This window comes from Achroia grisella, unplaced genomic scaffold (assembly GCF_030625045.1).
Source record: "Achroia grisella isolate CSIRO2021 unplaced genomic scaffold, CSIRO_AGI_Agris_v1 utg402, whole genome shotgun sequence".
In the NCBI taxonomy this organism is placed as follows: domain Eukaryota; kingdom Metazoa; phylum Arthropoda; class Insecta; order Lepidoptera; family Pyralidae; genus Achroia; species Achroia grisella.
The window spans coordinates 1930221-1949664 of NW_026712841.1; the positions used below are offsets into that span (position 1 = coordinate 1930221).

At 31.4% G+C, this 19444-nt stretch overlaps 1 protein-coding gene across 1 annotated transcript in view; it reads left to right on the forward strand.

The window, feature by feature from the left end:
- The window catches only part of LOC131844552 (ATP-binding cassette subfamily C member 4-like), a 42989-nt gene extending 24516 nt beyond the window's left edge, over positions 1-18473 (forward strand). The window contains exons 5-25 of the mRNA XM_059193465.1: positions 657-754; positions 1532-1729; positions 2266-2392; positions 4023-4172; positions 4494-4687; positions 5326-5490; positions 6051-6188; positions 7376-7543; positions 7889-8032; positions 9235-9452; positions 9974-10104; positions 10213-10422; positions 11307-11537; positions 12492-12598; positions 13432-13555; positions 13975-14145; positions 14663-14790; positions 15826-15948; positions 16207-16329; positions 17007-17167; positions 17492-18473. Coding sequence (XP_059049448.1) covers positions 657-754; positions 1532-1729; positions 2266-2392; positions 4023-4172; positions 4494-4687; positions 5326-5490; positions 6051-6188; positions 7376-7543; positions 7889-8032; positions 9235-9452; positions 9974-10104; positions 10213-10422; positions 11307-11537; positions 12492-12598; positions 13432-13555; positions 13975-14145; positions 14663-14790; positions 15826-15948; positions 16207-16329; positions 17007-17167; positions 17492-17765 — 3383 coding nt within the window. The 3' untranslated portion in view covers positions 17766-18473. The remainder of the gene's footprint in view (positions 1-656; positions 755-1531; positions 1730-2265; positions 2393-4022; positions 4173-4493; positions 4688-5325; positions 5491-6050; positions 6189-7375; positions 7544-7888; positions 8033-9234; positions 9453-9973; positions 10105-10212; positions 10423-11306; positions 11538-12491; positions 12599-13431; positions 13556-13974; positions 14146-14662; positions 14791-15825; positions 15949-16206; positions 16330-17006; positions 17168-17491) is intronic.
- The last annotated feature ends 971 nt before the right edge of the window (positions 18474-19444 follow it).

The window sequence follows — 19444 nt, forward strand, 5'->3', positions numbered from 1 at the left end:
ACGTAATGTATAATTTCCGGTATGACTGTTGATTTTATTACTGTGGCCGAAAACAATAGTTAAAAAAATCCCTCCTCTTCACAAATCAGTGAATTATCGTATCTAAAAATCTACCTAAAACGTACCATAACATTATATTTAATATATGTAGTGGTACAATACTTCAATTTTCTATAGAGGACTACGAGTATATTAATAATGAAATACTTAACTTAACACGAAGTAACGAGTTATGGCTTTACATATTTCTCAATGGTAATTTGAAAATAAGTAAAATAAGCAAACTATAACAGTTATGGAAAGATATTTAGAATTTAGCTGTAGATAATATAAAGCAAGCACTATAGATATATGGACTGTTTTAGTATATTCATTATGATCCTAATTTTGTCAAAATTTTATAGTGCGTTTTTAAGGGCTTAGAAAGATATGCACTGAAAATAATTTCAACTTTATTTATTAGTAAAGTTTAACTTTAAAGATATTTGGTATAAATTATATTTTATATTGGCAAAACCATTTCCTCGAGAGGATTAAAAAAATACAAAAACAATACATAATTGTATATCAAAAAATCTTACACTGCTTTCGACTTTCGTGAATACATAATCTGATTTAACTTAATACACAATAATGTATTATTATTATTATTGCAGCTTATATGAGCAAATTAGCTGCAAGATTAAGAATGAAAACAGCCTGCAAAACTGACGAGCGAGTGCGCATTATGGACGAAATCATCAGTGGAATGCAGGTTAGTTGTAAAATAAAAAATCTTTAGCTATAATTATTATGTAGATCAGACATCTTGATATTAAATTTCACACTATACTTCTTTTGTACATCGAATGTGTAATATTATATATTATATTTGTGTATTGTACTGATTCCTAACATCGTCCTTGGTATTAAATGGAGTATAAAACGTCGTGGTCCTCCGTTACCATACGAATAAGAAGTATATCTACTTAATTTGTTTATAATTTTACGCTGTTGTTAATTTTTTTTAATATAAACTGAATGTATTTTACATTAATACCTATTAGGGACCTTTATATAAGACACTATAATCAGGTTGCAATCGTTATAGTTATAGACTATTATAGTTAGGTATTATTGTTATTCATAATAATATCAACACGCATAAATTACACACACATTAATACCTTTTAATAATTAAATACATATCTGCAGAATACAACTATTGTTGGGTTCTTTAACAATCAGTATAGGTTTCAAAATTATAATACGAGTACATACAAAAGCGCCATGTAGTCTCAAGCTAAACAGAGCTTGTGTTATGTGCACAAGACAACTGATATACTAGACTACATACATTTTTATATAAATACATACATAATTAATATACATAGAAAAAACCCAGACCGATACAAATAATCATACTCATGAATATTAATGTTTGCATAGTGCAAGGAATCTAAACCCGCGACCATCGGAATTAAGCTAAGGTATTAAAAAGCTACACCACCGAGGTCATAAAAAAATATATCGCTATTCAATATTTTTTTAGGTTATAAAAATGTACGCGTGGGAAAAACCTTTCGAGCAAGTGGTAGCGGTAGCTCGTAAGAATGAGATCAACTCTATTACACAAGCATCGTATTTGCGAGGTGTATACCTCAGTTTCATGGTGTTCACAGAGCGTCTCACTTTGTACATCACTCTACTCTCCTACTCTTTATTCGGCTTCCAAGTTACTGCTGACATCGTAAGTACCAGTATTCGTAATATCTTATAATAATCTGACTATTTTCTACCTTCGATGTTTTTCAAGGGTTTATTAATATTCGAATTTGTTTAAAGTATTAGGATAGTCCTAATAAAATTTTATTACTGATCTTCATCAACTTCATCGTCCAAGATATTAGTTATATTGAATTTGCATAATGAACTTTTTTTATGTATTTCTAAAATGTAAGGTTTGATACCTTACATTTTACAAGAAATACATAATAAAATTCTGCTACGCCTGATTCATAAAAGTAGCAAGAATCGCAAAATCGCCGAATGTTTCATAATTACTGTATCAAATTTTAATATCACTATTATTCAAGCATATTTTTCATTTAGGCACAAATAGTTTAAATTATAATATGTCAAAAACATATAGGAACAATCTGCCATAAGTTAGCTGCTTTCTTATTCGTTATACAGCCTAACAGGCATTACAGAGATTGCAATGTACATACTCTCCATATTCTCGGGTATCTACCGATACTCTTTCAACATGTAAGAACTTTACAGGTATTCCCACTGGCTCAATTCTACAATACTCTACAAGGAACCCTATCGATTATCATGTCGAATGCTGTATCATTTTTGGCTGAGGCGCTGATTTCGATACAACGCCTCGAAGCGTTTATGCTGTTGGGTACGTGAGACTAGTGGTCTCAGCATGTTATACATTGTGCGCAGTTGCACGATACATTAACATTACCTCCTCGGTCTTTCTCCACACGAGCACAATTTATAACTGTGACTCGTACTTTCATTAACTCTAGTTATAATTTCTATAGAATGCATGATTTTAATAAGACTTTTAAAATGATAACACGAATAATATAATAAAGCGTGCTTATGCATGTTAGGTTATTACAAGGCAAGCAATTGTAAATAGGTACCTATGCATAATAAGTCTTAAAATTTGTAAAGTTTATATTAGATAACTTATTAATGCATGTTATACTTCTCGCTATGGGCAATTGGTTTATAACATCCCGTGTATATAATACCTGTAAAAAACGATTGTAATACTTTGTAGGTAACTATGTCTACTTTATACATTCACTAAATACTTAACTGATAAAAATTCAAAATGTATCTACCTTTCAAGGAAATGTAGGTACTTATACATTTCATTTAGAATTACAATAACATCAACAGACACACCTGTTTTGCCGAAAAATTACACCAACTGTCGTCATAAAGCCGAACAGAATTTCCGGTTTATCACACAATATGTTTGGCCTACGATATGACGTAGATATTAATAATAAGTATACAGCAACAATGGTGTTCACAGGCTTTCCCGATGGCACAAATGTTCAACATTCTCCAAGGTACCGTAGCTGTCATGCTGCCGAACTCTCTTTCGATGTTAATGGAGGCTCTAACATCTATTCGCCGTATAGAGGCCCTCTTGTTGCTCGGTACGATCATTAATAGTACAATTGTATCAGTTTGACACGTGAAGGTGTTATAGTTATGTCTTTATACTCTTACATGTTAATTAAAAATGTGTTGTCGTGTTGTTTCACTAATTCTCTGTCTTGCTTTTTAATACTAACAACTATAGGTATATGGTTACTAATTTGTTTATGAACACATATCCACTAAGTACTTTATCTTTTTTATTATGTTTGAGAAAAACAATAACAGCTTGATTAGTATTTGTCTACACTTTTTAGGTACCACATCATTACACTTTTAAATATAATGAAGAAGAAATATATAATACAATTTTCATACTCGTCAGTATATAAAACGGTCTTATATTAATAGTAGTCTGTATTTAACTTCAGTAACTATCTATTGTGGAATGAAAACGATTCTAGAAACCCACAAATAAATAAATAGCTTCTTGAATTACAATCAGTAGTCATTTTCATAATGAAGCCATGAAAAAAACAAGTAGATTTGATAAAAGAACAAATTTGTACGGTTCCGTTTTCACCTTGGCTAACCATAAGAACGGCAATCAGTTAACACAAAATTTGCTAGTACAATGAAGATAAAACTTTTCGCATTCTAACATATTTTGCTTCATTTTTGTACAGCTACAGTAGAATGCACGCTAAATTGTACAAGATAATTGATTTTTGATACGTAAATATGTAAGTATAACATAAAATTATCTTATTTTAACAAGTTTGTTGGAGAAAATTTTACATATTTCCATGCTGCATTTCGGAGTATTATGGCCGTTTCCTGACAACTTATATACATATAAAAGAAAATGTCCCAATAGAGAAATTAATCGATTTTTTATATAATTACAACAGATGAAAGAGAAGATCTACGCGGTGTACCTAGTGTGGATATCGCGAAACTTGTTAAAAGCGTGGAAAGTAAAAAGGACAAAAACTTAAGTGAAGTGGATCTAGTTACCAACACGTTTAAAAAAATAGACGAAGAGGGTATATTCAATCCAGGTTAGTATTGTTACTCAATATACGTCATATTCCTACATAAAATAAATTGTAAGAGAACTTAAGAGTCAGTTTTACATTTTATGACAAACACTATAACAGTTGTACATATATTTCTCTACATTTGCCACTTGTGATAGCAGACAGATAATTTATAAGTTAAGTATTTTAAATTCGGTAGGTATTAGTCAACAATATATGCACATAAATATAGAATATTTATATAATTATTTCAAACACAAACGCAAAATAGCTATATTCCAAGTTACTAAAGAAATATAAATGAAAAGAAACATCCCATTAATATATTAGTTACATCTTTAGGTTTTGATAATACAGAAAAAGGTTTAATGAAGCAAACACATAATGCCAGACCGATTAGCCCAGATGTTGGTATACTCATTCAGGATGTATATGCGAGTTGGACTGAGAACGGTCCGGTTACCTTAAATAATTTGAGCATCACCGTACCGAAAGGCAAATTGTGTGCCATCATTGGTTCCGTAGGCTCTGGAAAGGTAAGGAATTAATAACTACTAATTACTAGCTGTACAGTTCTTAATTCAGGAAAATTTAGATTATAATATATTTAGGAAATATCTTTGTACGGAGGGAAAGTATGACGCCTTACATCTCAGGAATGACAACACTTTGGTGATATCTCGTACATGGCGCCACAAATTTATTTCATGATGTACATTGTGTTGATTTAGTACATATTATTTTAAGCGAAACAGGAACCGTCAGCTTATATGCCATTTCAATTGCATCAAAATAACATTTAATATTCGTCATGTTTATCATACCATACGTAAATTTTTTTAACTCTATCTAAATTATTACTTATTTAAAAATGTTTATTAGTTATTCTTCTGTACACATACAAAAGTTTTATACTTAATGTCTGTCTGGTATGTATAAATAATCTGCACCAATCAGCATATCATGCTGAACAGCTGAATAAGACGGTGCATTTTATATATATACATATATATATATATATATATACATACTACTATAATATAAAATCTTGAAGTGAAGAAAAAGTGTCTACTGTAGTATACCTACATACACATTAGAAATAATCTTATTCGCTCTGTATATACCTGTTATTTTCATTGACTTTGACATTTAATAAGCAATATTTCTGTTTTAGAGTTCTGTTCTACAACTTTTATTAAATGAATTGAAAACGACAAGCGGTCGCGTCAGTCTCAGTGGACCAATATCCTATGCTTCTCAAGAACCTTGGCTCTTCGTTACAACTGTTCGACAGAATATACTGTTTGGTTTACCTTACGATGCAAAGAAGTACAAAGAGGTAGGTACATTTAATTTAATTAGTACCTAATTATGTGTATTTACTACCTACTTTTTGAAAGAAATACGTATTAGAGTTTTACTTTAATATTAATTATCTTATCAATTTATAATTATATACATAAAGTACCTACCTATAGACGATATGCATTAAATTAACATTGTCACAAATGCTTATTAATAATTAATTATTTAATTACAGCTAGAAGTAGTGCAATTGACATGAATCTAATCAGTTTCACAACTTTTATTAAAAAGGGAGGGAAGCCTTCTGTAATCTGTAGATAATCTATTTTTATCGCTAATAATTCATTTTTGTCCTGGCGGTTGTTAAGTTTTAGCAATAACTTACTACAAAAAAATCTGATATGAGCTAGTAGGTAAACGTTAATTTAGCTATAAGTACTTTTATATTTTACTATCTAATGAAGACTTCTGTATTAATTAATAAGATGGAATGTCTATAAAATACTTTGCAATATAAAATACTTATAATTTATTTGCTAAAACAACAAATTTTCTGCTACAGATAATACAAACGGCCAATTTTTTTGTCCAAAGGTGGTGAAAGTTTGTGCACTGCTTAAAGATTTCCAACAATTTCCGCATGGTGATCAAACTCTGGTCGGTGAAAGAGGGGCGTCCCTTTCGGGCGGTCAGAGAGCACGTATAAATCTCGCCCGAGCGGTTTACAGACAAGTAAGTACATATCTACGCAACGTATATGTTTATTGGTGTTATATCAATATTTACCGTCCTATTAGATTTCCATTCATGTAAAAAATCAAGTTAACTACCCAGCGGCGTCGCCAACTTGGCACTATATACAGTTATGTACGACTGCTATATCATATTAAACCCTCGTCTCATGACTCATAGGTTTATGTTTCATTAATACTTCTGTACAGTGTATATTTCTTAGTCATATATGTCTCTAGGAATAAACAACGCAAGAACCTCATTTACATGCCATTTACTGACCTTGCCTTGATATTAAATCTATTTATTTAACAGCAAACTCCCTCATGTTGTAAAATACGTCGGAAGTAAAACTTTCCTTCCAAGATAGAATTCGGATAAGTCTATCTAAGAATTCCAAATCAAATTTTGTTACATTCAATTAGGCGTCACCGCCTGAATAAAATAATTGAGTTGATCTTCCATATCTCTAAATATAATATAATATGTGTGAGCATTAAACTTATCCTGCTTTTTAACACACAGGAACATAATTTTTATTGCATAACGTTATAGCTTTTAATAATAAATAAAAAGAAAAATATATATGCTTTAGAGAATTAGTCCACATTTTGCGATACACAAATATTATAACAATATTAAGCTAGAGTGAAAGGTACTCGTAGTGAAGGTGAACATATTAAGATATAGCGATAGCATATAGGACTCTTTTTTTTACTCTTTTCTTTCATATCGTATTACAATGTATTTTTTTCTAATAAACTTTAATAAACTATTTTTGCACTGTTAATAAAAAAATCCTGCAGCAAAAGCTCAATACAATAACATATTCAGGATATTGATGGAACTATTAGGATTTAGCTGTACAGAGAAATTATTCACGTATATTGTCGATGTCATATTGTACTATTGATATACTATTTGTATACTGCAATACGATACCAACAATTTCCCGAACATAATTGTGTGCTGTTTAAACTGAGAATATGCCTAAAATAAACTGTTGATAGACTCAATTTATTTTATGTGAAATAGATCTGTCTATTGGAAACAGGACAGATAACTTTTCTAATACCACAGATAAGATAATATTAGATACTAATAAAATACTAACTTTATTTTATAAATATAATAATAATAAAAAGAATTATTTTGTAAGTAAATAAATTAATAATAATGTATTGCAGGCCGACATTTATCTGCTGGACGACCCGCTGTCCGCGGTGGACGCTCACGTGGGCCGCCAACTGTTCGACGAATGCATAAACGGGTATCTGCGACACACCACCCGCCTGCTTATCACACACCAACTGCATTATCTCAAGGCAGCCGATTACATAGTCATCATGAATAATGTATTAACTTTATTTGCCTTATAAACCTGTAGTTTATATCCGCATTTTATAGATAATGTTCATTGAAAAAAACATTAAACGTTAATTTAAATTTGAATAAACACGAACTGTAATGTAGATTAGTAGAATACTAGTAGATATTATTTCAGTCTCTTTTAAATGTCATTGAAAGACAGAAAGGTTCTGTCTTTATACTTATTGCATTCGAAATGAAGAGAAATCATAACATGTAATGTAACTGTACGTTTATTAAGTTTTATTTATACGCGGAAATTCACAGTAGAGTTGTTTGTTTATGAATAAATAATCTGAGAAAGAGAAAAAGTGTATTATGCATTGTTATAGGGCGTCGTGGAAGCTAGCGGCACATATAATGAACTTGCGACATCGGGCAAAGATTTTGCTAAACTACTATCGGCATCTCACGATGAAAATGAGGAAAATAATGATGAACTTGTTCCGCCAATATCTAGAAGGACATCGGCCAGAGTTAGTACATAGCAAGACGATGATAACACTTGTATATCCGATCTAAAAATTAAATTATTTAAGAAATATGACATCTATAAAATGAATGCAAACTTATTGACTATAAGGATCAGAACTTATATTTTAATTTAATCTATAGAACATCCAGATTAAAAAAAATCATAGATCATTATTGATTTTTAAACGCTAATAAATCCTCAAGAATGGTAATAAGTAACGGGTCTACGGGACTACAGGGCTTAAAAACACTTTATACCCGTGTATAGTATTGTGCTTGATTCTGTCAATACCTTTTCCATGAGTAGACCAATAGTTTCCTTTTTTTTTTTAATTGGTGTGTCAAACAACAAACAACACGGCTCACCTGATGGTATGTAGTAGGCATCTCATATATGTATACATGAAGTGCGTGATATCTGTAGAGCTAATATCACGTCTCTGTTCTTTATGTTACTCATGCATTTTTATTCCGAAGAGTTAAGATCTCATGTCTCTATAGTACCCTGTAAATTCTTTTTCCTTCAACTGAAACACATGTCTCATAACTAGCTGCTTAACGACTGTAATAGTCAGAAAAATATACACACGCAGGTGACATTGTATAAAATTTATCTCGGTAAACTGAATACTGTATGTGTATATGTATATATGTTTATGTGTATTTATGTATTTATATTTTGTTGTTATTATTTATGCTTCTATTAAAATTATTAATAGATTTACTATTATTTCTTGTACTATATTTTTATATATATTGCTTTTCGACGCGTATTTTCTTATTGTACTTGTATCCACCACTCCACAATTCCTTTCAGCCACTCAAAGGTTGACTGGAAGAAATTCCTCTTTTGGGATAAGTCCGCCATTGTACCATCTATTTATTTTTTAAGACATATGTATCTATTAATATTTCGTACAATAAAGAATTACAAACAAACAAACTTCTTTCCATAAAAAAAACTGAACTGGTACATGATAAATATACTTTATGAAGAAAGACTACTATGTAGGTAGATGTATGCGCTTCCGTGGCGGAATGCCTTCGCCATCGTCAGGGTCAGAGACACATTTTAGATTTAGTTGTAGTTATTTTATATGTGCGTACATACGTAGTCTATGCAGATATTATATTTTTCTTTATATAAATAATAATATGATTATATTGTCTGAATTAAAATAAATAAATTTATCATATGTTACAGTTATCAACTACAAGACGGCCATCTCTGACGGAGTCCACATGCGAGGTGCCGGCGCAGGAGATGGAAGAGGAGCAGCGTGAATCTGGCTCAATGAGTTGGCGTGTGTACAATGCATACTTGAGGGCTGGAGGGCGAACGGGACGGCTGATATTCATGTTCACACTGTTAGTTATAGGACAGCTGTCTGCGACTCTCTGCGATTATTGGGTGACTTTCTGGTAAGTCCCGTTTAAATTAAGTAATATCTATACTGCTTAAAAATTATACATAATTAGCTTAAATTATGAAGAGTCCCATTATTATATTTTTATCAATAAATATTGATAAGAAAATATTAATAGGAATATTTGTACTATTATATAGTATAAAAGAGCCTTAAACAATTTATTTTCATTTATTTGAAATATTGAAATCAAATACCCATAGCATAACTATTAATTATTATTAGTTATTAGATATTTATAAATTACGATAAAAACGTCTTAAAAAGACCATCTAAATTTAATTAATGGAATAAATTTTCCAATGATTCAAGTTACGAAATCTATCTCCAAATACTGTGTTCAATTACTCGGGGTCAATGTGACTTTTTATCAGTAAAAGAATTTTCAAAATCAGTTCAATACTTCCAGAGCTGATACCACCCATTTACATAATTATAACATATATTCATTTTATACTATAGTTAAACGGCACGTAGAATAAATTTGCTATTTAATAAATGCACTCAACTTTGCAGGACAAATCAGGTCACAAGGATGAAAGAAAAAGAAACCAACACTACAAGTAAAGATTATGACCGCCTGATCTCAGCACAAAATACCACATTCGACGTTTCTACATATTTCTCCGGAATTGAACTCCGATCTAGTATGTTCTATACCTACCTATCTTAATAAATTAATGAAATGAATTAATTGTTGTTGTACATTATGTACCTAACATAAAAACATGTTTACAAATTCTGATTATTTTTAGATTTGGATATTCATGCATACATCGGACCATTGGATACAGCACAATATTTGTACGTGTACACAGCTCTTATAATCTGCTGCATCTTCTTCATCACCGCCCGAGCTTTCATGTTCTTCAAGGTGTGCATGACAGCCTCCCGTAATTTACACAACAACATGTTCCACTCGATGCTTCGAGGCGTGATGCGATTCTTCGATACCAATTCTTCAGGTACACCTTTTAAACTTCATCGCTTAAAATCGCCTTAAAACAAACTGAATAGGTGTATATTAGATACGCGGTACATTCATGTTTAAACCTACGTTACTAAGGTTATTTCGTTTATTTTAACACAATTAAGTCTAGTCCCTTACATAAATCTAAAACAATTATAATAGATATTGTAAATAATAATATAATATAACATAATAAAAGTCATTTTCAAGAGAAAAACCTTTTTGGTGAGAGTATGACTAATAATGATTGCATTATCCCGGTAAATAATCATTAGATATCTTATATATAAAATTCTCGTGTCACAATGTTAGTTTCCATCAGAAATCATCAGAAATGGCTTAACCGATTTTTATAAAATTTTACATGCATGTTCAGTTGGTCTGAGAATCGGCTACTATCTATTTTTTATACTTCTAAGTGATAAGGGATGTCCACCCTTAACATTTTTTGGACAAATTTTTTATTTATATTTTTTTATTACGTGTCATTAAAAAATACATACAACCCTAAATTTTCACCCTTCTATCACCAACCCCAATTTTTTTATCACGTTATTAATTTATATGGCAAAACAACGTTTGCCGGGACAGCTAGAATATATAATATATAGTTTCATGTAATCGTAGTTAAGTTACAAAAGTGAAATTACAATCAGAAAAATCTATATTATCTATATAGATTTTGTTGATTTCCCTCACTGAGAAAATTATCTATAATTTATCAAATATTTATAATCATCTAAAAGAAAATATATTGTATAATTTTTTTAAATATACAAACTTATCTACTCACCGCTATGTTATTTGGGAAAAGAAGCCTCTGAATAAAATGTGCTTCGTTATTCATTAATTACAACGTTTTTGCATACATATCTCCAGGTCGGATACTCAATAGATTCTCAAAGGACATCGGTGCACTTGACGAGCTCCTGCCACGGTTTCTTCTGGAATGTATACAAATATACTTGGTCATGTTCAGTATACTGGCGTTGAATGCAGCTGCACTTGTGTGGACATTATTACCGACTACTATCATCCTACTACTTTTCTATACCATTCTACAAATCTACTTAAAGTCTGCTCACTCCATTAAACGATTGGAAGGAACTAGTAAGTATCTAAAAGCTTTCCATATTGTAAGAAATCAACATCAATATAATTTACTACCCCTATCCGTTAACTTTTACCTCTTCATTTTTTAAACATCTATCATGTAGACACAATTAACTAATCAAAACAATAGTAGACTAGGCCTATATTTTAGTTTTGACTATCGCTCTCTCAAGTATAATCGTACACATAGTAATTTATATACATAATCGATCAATTTTCCTAATATAATAATATTATATTATTGAATTAGATATTTTGTTGTGGAAGTCTATTTCATTACCTAATGGGTTTACATTATTTTGTTTAATTCCGTTACCATTAGCATGCGTTGGACCTCAAATATTAATTACGAAAACCTGACCACCTGCTACTGGAAGCGTTACGACCCTCTCTATTAATGATTCAATTCCGACCGTTATTCAATCTACAACCATATTGTAACACGTGTTTCGCCTCTGAATGAGGCATCATCAGGTAATGAATAGAGCTCGGATATTGGAAGTCTGGCGTTGACTTCGCCGAACAGCCAACACTGGGCTTCCTTACAATATAAATCCATTAAGTTATAATAATAAGACCTACGTTTAAAATAATAATAGATTTATGTTTAATTATAAATTATTTTTTTATTTTCCTATCAAAGTTACAATATAAAAATGTGTCATTCAAATGTAAGATATTTCAATTTAATATTAAAATAATATATTTTATTAGATACAATAATATGACGACAATTACCTAACGACATGGCAAAGTTATTCCATAAAAATGTGTAGGTTAGTTGGTATGTTAACCAAAATCTTTAAATTTAATTACCTAGGTACCTTAAGTTATATTAAAATATTCGCCAATATTTTAATATAACTTAAGGTTATTAATTTTAAATTCCAAATATAATGGATACGAGAATTTAATATTAAATTATTAATGTCGTTTTTTGTATACTTACAGCACGAAGTCCCGTATTCTCACATATGTCTGCAACACTCAACGGCATCAGCACCATAAGATCGGCAGGTGCGCAGAAGAGACTTATTGAAGATTTCGACAAATTTCAGGTAAATAACCTAAATATTTTTTATTTTTTATGTAACTATAGTAAGCTTGTTCTGACCGATCAGTTGGCCTAATCGTAGGTGACTACATGAACAACACCATACCATAATAATTTGAAGCTCGTGCGCTCTCATGCGTTTGCTATTTCGTTGCATCAAAAATCATAATAATATATCCAAACCCTGTAATTTCACTGCCTTACCTACTCTATAAAACAAACACATCATACAAAGGAAACTGCTTGGCGGAAGCGATATATGAAATAGGTGTCCCTGATGACGATTTTATATAAAGTCGATATATTCAAGCAAATCTCACACCCAGTTTGATGCGAATTTCAATAATACAGTTTTAATACTAATGGGTACTATAAAACTAATGATATATATAAATATTACTGGACTATGCTTTAATTTAACGAGCTACAATGTACGAGCAAAATTTAGTACCCGAAATATCTACTCGGATTATGTTCATCATTAGAACCGATACTTACTCGCTACCGTATAATACTGAATGCATATATCTATGCAAGAGAAATGCAAAACTCTGCTCTGTTTGTTCATGCCATTAATGAAATACAAACTCAATTATTAGATGCCTATAGTATTCGGTTGTAGATGTAGCTCATGAAACAATGCGTAGAATATATTTAATCCTCGGAGTCGGGTATATATAATCAATTAGTACCTAGAGATTTTAATTCTACAGAGTAATGCTGAGTGGAAGCATAAGAATAATGAAATCTATACATTATTTTTTGTTTAGTTTATGTCGAAAAACATTGACTGTGTTTTATTCTTAATGGCTATAATTTTTATTTTATTTCTTATAGGACATCCACTCATCGACGTGGAGCAGTTACCTATCGAGTGGTGTTACGCTCGGCTTCTGGCTCGATTTCATCTGCGTGTTGTACCTGGCTATAGTCATCGTCGCCTTCCTCGTTATTGATAGCAGTAAGACTTTATTTCTGCTATAAGTGTTGTCACTCTTTATTTAGTATTTAATTACTCGAATGGCAAAACTATACTGTGGTGAAACTACACCAACAAATTTACTAATAAGTTACAATATCAAGAGTATGTGTAGTAGTCAAATATCAAATATTTAAAGGCAATTGCTTGAGTTAATTTTAGTCAGTATTAGCATTCTTGTTCTAGGTATTAATATTTATATTTTTTGCCACAATGAGAGGAACGTAATCTATATAATAATACTAAGTATCTGTAGACAACAAGTAAGCTTTACATAACTTACGTTACGTACGTTAAATCATCAGATAGATTCATCTACTTGGATGAATCTTTTTTTTTTAAAGTGATTTATCACAACGCGAAATGAAAAGTGATAACTTAAAGTTAAATCATTTATACAGAAACAATATTCTCTGGCAACGTGGGACTAGCGATATCGCAGACCTTGATCCTGACGGGTATGTTGCAATTCGGTGTGAGACAGACCGCCGAGGTAATCTCGCAGATGACCAGCGTCGAACGCATTCTGCAGTACACACACATCGAGAGGGAACCGCAGTGGGATAAAGGATGTTAGTAGTTATTTTTTTGTCTCTCTTTTACAATCTTAATCTTAAGAATATTATAAACGCGAAAATTTGTAAGTACGAATGTTTGTTACTATTTCACGCAAAAACTACTGAATTAATTTTAATGAAACTTTACAGTTAAAGCATCAGAATAACACATAGGCTATATTTTATATAAAAAAAAAAGTTAACGCGGATGAAACTGCGAGGCATAGCTAGTACATAATAAGTTCGTCTGTTCTGAGTTGATTTCGATTATTTTATTTTTAGTAGAAAGTTTGTCGGGTGTAAACTCTTGTCTTATCAGAACCTTCCGTGCCATGCAGTGGAACACGCGTACAGATGAATTATATAATTATATATATATATTGCCGTATTAATAATTACAATAGAAAAATGCATATATGTATTTCTAACAGTTATGCTGCTTTAGTTTGGAAATATACTATAGATAGCATTTGATAATTTTACTGTAATATTTACAAAATTTTTTGTATTTAAAACAATAATTATTTTTCAGCACAAGAAATACCTAAGGGTTGGCCGTCTAGGGGACGTCTCGAGTTCCGTAACTGCTATATGAAATATTCACCTGAAGCCTTACCTGTCCTTAAAAATCTGAACTTAGTTATTGAAAGCGGTTGGAAGGTAAGACCTAAACGCTAGCAAACACTTATCTATGTAGTGTACACTCTGTGTAAAGTTGTTTTAACTTGAGTCTTTACATAACTATATGGCAGAAGTACATTGCAAGCTGTTGAGGTTGTAAAGTGAAATACGGCAGTGAAGTTACAAGGTACGGAAGCATGACACCTTAGTCCTCCGGAATTGCAACACGTGAGAGGTTACGGGCGTTATATCATGAAATAAAATATGGAGTAATGTTGGAATAAAATCAAATTAAATGCATCTTTTAAACTTTTGATGTATCCTCACTCTGCTCGTGTTGGGCGTGTTGGAATACAGTGAACTACGTACGCAGGGCTCTCGTCTCATATTTAACGTGTTTCGATGTAAAATGAGTAATACTATTGTGTCAGTTGCGGTTACATCTGAAAATTACTCAACACATTAGCACGTCATGAATGCAATCCAACACAGCTATTGGATAGCATTGTCACAAGCTGAATTGAGTGGCTTACTCTCCAAACAATTGAACACAAAGTTAATATCGGAATACAAATGATATCACCTGATGCTCAAAGCGATGCGATTCTATTTAATTATATTGTGGATAACCATTAATTTGTTAAAGAATATCGTAATTGGCAAAATTGACATTGTCAAAATAGTGGTAACTATATTAACATCAGCTATATATTGTGCCTTTATTTACGGTCAAGACGGCACTCTATTTGTCTCTAACACTAAAAGAAAAGAAAAAGTAATAATTCGAATCTTGTCATTCTCAAAAATCTAATTTCAGTCTTATTATTCTACTGGCTCTTTATAAGAGGGAAAAATTTGCAAGCAAATTTTTCCCTCTTATAAAGAGCAAGAACATATTACATTATGAAGAATGTGAAGTTATAAAATACATTCGAGCAAGAATGTATTGTATGATAGCTAGTACATTATTTTAAGCGAACCGGCCACTAGTAATTCATAATTCACGAGCAAGTAGACATCAAATACTATTCGAAAAGATAATGTAAAGATAAATCTGTATTTCTCTATTTGCAGGTTGGTATAGTGGGCAGGACCGGCGCTGGTAAATCTTCCCTAATCTCTTCGCTATTCCGCCTCGCCATTGTCGAGGGAGAGGTACTCATTGACGACGTCGAGACTGGGGCATTGTCATTACAGGTAACCAATACCTAAATTTGTTAAATAAGAATATATAGCCAGTGTTTATTTTTTTAAGATACAAGATAACCAGATAAATATGTGGTAGAGAATAAAAAATCATTAATTAGTTGTATATATTCGTGATTCTTCGCGTCTTATTAAGATCTTATTTGCCATATAATCCTATAATAAATAAAATAAACAAAAAGACTATATCAGATACATCGCATTTAAATATTACTGCAGATAAACGTAATTGCTTATAAATATTGACAGGGATTGCGATCCAAGATATCAATAATACCACAAGAGCCAGTGCTATTTTCCGCCTCAGTCCGGTACAACCTGGACCCCTTCAACAACTACGACGACCAAGAGCTGTGGCAAGCACTTGAAGCTGTAAGTAGTTTCTAAATACACAATTACTTAGATACACGAGACTTTTTTGAAAAACAGGATTGAAAACCTCGGTGTGTACCTGTTATTATTTATTTTTAGTATTTTTACACTTGCATGTTTGATTGTATTTTAAAAGATTTTTGTCAATTTGCATTTATATTTCTATATATTATATATTTTACCAAATTCTATAGAAAGCCTATTAATGGACATTTCGGATTTGAAAGCTAAAACTTCTTTGTTTAATATTCACCAAATCCTTTTAAAACAACCTACAATATAATTTTTTAAATTAAAACATATGAATTTTTAACATGTTTCATATTTAAATTATTCATTTGTTAGTTTTATATTTCCATTCATTTTTAAGTATGTACGTTGTACGGTCGTATAATAAAATAAATATATCAGATGCATTTGCTTACATTAAAAAAAATGTCATGAATTAAAAAATATTTAAATTATCTTTATTTGATTTTATTATGTCGCAACATATACTTTATTATAGCATACTATTGTATTATATATTACATAGCATATATACCTATACTTTTTTAACTAACGACAATATAAACTATCTAAAACTTGCGAAACAGATAAATTTTTACTTTGATGTTTCTCGTTCGGGAATGTTAATGCTACAAAAATACAACATTACCACAACGATATTATTACAGGTGGACCTAAAAGCGGCAGTGCCAGCACTAGACTTTAAAGTGTCAGAAGGCGGCTCTAACTTCTCATTAGGACAGCGGCAATTGGTGTGCCTCGCGAGAGCCATACTGCGCGGTAACCGCATACTTGTGCTGGACGAGGCCACGGCCAACGTAGACCCCAAGTCAGTACAATAGCAATATTTAGTCATACTAATATTGTTTTTATGTTTACAAAGCTATACAATGTAAACATGAAAACACGCTTTGACCTCTTATAACTGTATTCATGAGTATAATTGTTTGTATCGCTCTGGGTGTTTTCCTGGTATATTATTCATGTAATTACAAATATATACATATATCTATGTATTTATATCAGTTGTCTAGAACCCATTACACAAGCTCTGCTTATCTTGGGATTAGATGGCGTTATGTGAATGAAAACTACTGAAGATTACCTGTAGGATTACTGAAGTCTATAATCTAAAAATCTTGTCTGTTTACAGAACTGATGAATTTATCCAAAGAACAATAAGGAAACGTTTCGCGGACTGCACCGTCCTGACGGTGGCGCACCGACTCAACACTATCATGGACTCGGACCGCGTGATGGTGATGGACGCAGGGAAACTCGTCGAATTCGACCATCCTTATAATTTGCTCAACAAACCCGACGGCTACTTTACCAAAATGGTCAACGAGACCAATGAGAAAATGTCAACTCAGCTTTACCAAATCGCGAAAAACACGTACCTCAACAATGGCGGCGTGATAGAGTAGTCTAAGTTAATTAAGTATAGTTTAAGTCGTCGTCTTCTCGGTTAGGTCGCTAAACACGAGTGATATAACTTCCAAGAGTACATATACCTACGGACAAACAGTAGCACACCTGTGTAGAATGATAATCACTTTATCTCAGTGAAATATTGTTTTTTCATATTGTATGTTCCTGTTTATAACGAAAACATGGTGAAATTTGAATAAATAATGATAATATTGATACTGATTATATTATAATCAACTCAACGACAACTACGTATTGTAAACAGATATTATCTATTGATTTCAGTCAGCGTTATAATATGAACTTCAATGTCGAACGTGAAACTAATGTATTCATATATTCTTAAATTATTAGATAAGATAAATACAATAGATGGGTGATACCCACATTAATTTGTATTTTTATAATTACCATTACTCTTTAAACCTCAAATAAGATTTTTATTCCAAACCCAACTAGAAAATGTATAAATTAGACGTATTAATAATGTAAGTTAGAATGATGAATTTATTTATTTTTTAACGTATAATTTGTGTTTCGTCAACTGTTTTCTTTGAAAATCAGCAGTTTGATTGCCATAGAGGTTATCCTCGGTAAAATATAAATACCTAAACTATAAGAGCTCTTTTTTTTATCCTTATGTTCAGTTACTGGTTGAGGTGACCTTAATTATAAAACACGCCAATAAATTAAAACAAAAATACATGAGGTTATGAATAAGTGTCATCTAAAAAAATTTCTGGTAAAAATCTGTAAACTCTACCTACAAACAACGCTCCTACCCTCATGTAGGGGCGTTGTTTACATCTTAATCTAATGTATCTAAAGCCTAGTTATGAGCCCCGTAAACATAATATTATAATTATAATATTCCAATTGACAATTGAATATTATAAATAGATCAGTTAAGCAATGTGCTATGTTGTGGTTAGAATATTACTCGCTAGTTTTGTTTTCATTGCTTATCTTCAATTCTTTAATAGAAGTATATAAAAAATAAATTATTATACCTATATTTAAAGATTACTGTGATATAAACTTGCGGGGACTCACTATCTCTAATGTTTTTAGTAATATTTTTGATTTTGTTTAATAACAAGATAAATGGTGCTTTCATTTCCTAGTTTAATCCATTTAATCCTAATTATCTTTGTTAATTTCTGCTGTGTATGATAATATTGACGTAAGTACCTACCTACAAGAGGGAGACGGTTGTAAATAGTGTGTCATAGTATACTAATCATAACGTGTCACAAATACCACAAGCAAAATTAAATGCAATCTTGGAAAATTAGATAATTAGAGCGGGAGCATGCAATCAGACAGTTGGCATATTATCAAGTTAATTCTTATGCAAATTAAGTTGGACATTAGAGGCCACCCATTAATTATATCACATGTAAAGGGTGAAAGGAGGCGACAAATTATGACGTTGTGTGATCGGGGTTCCTCACCTATCTAGAAGACCAAAATTTCCTGGTAGCACTTTGCCCAGAGGCTAAGTATGGCCATTCAAAGAGGCAACGCTGCCAGTGTCATGGGTACGCTACCTCGATGGTGCCGCGTTGGATTATAATTATTGTTTGTACTCGATATAGTAAAAAAAATCATGAAGTAATTTAAAAATCTAATAGGTATGTATATCTAAATATTTAAACACATTTGAACAATAGTT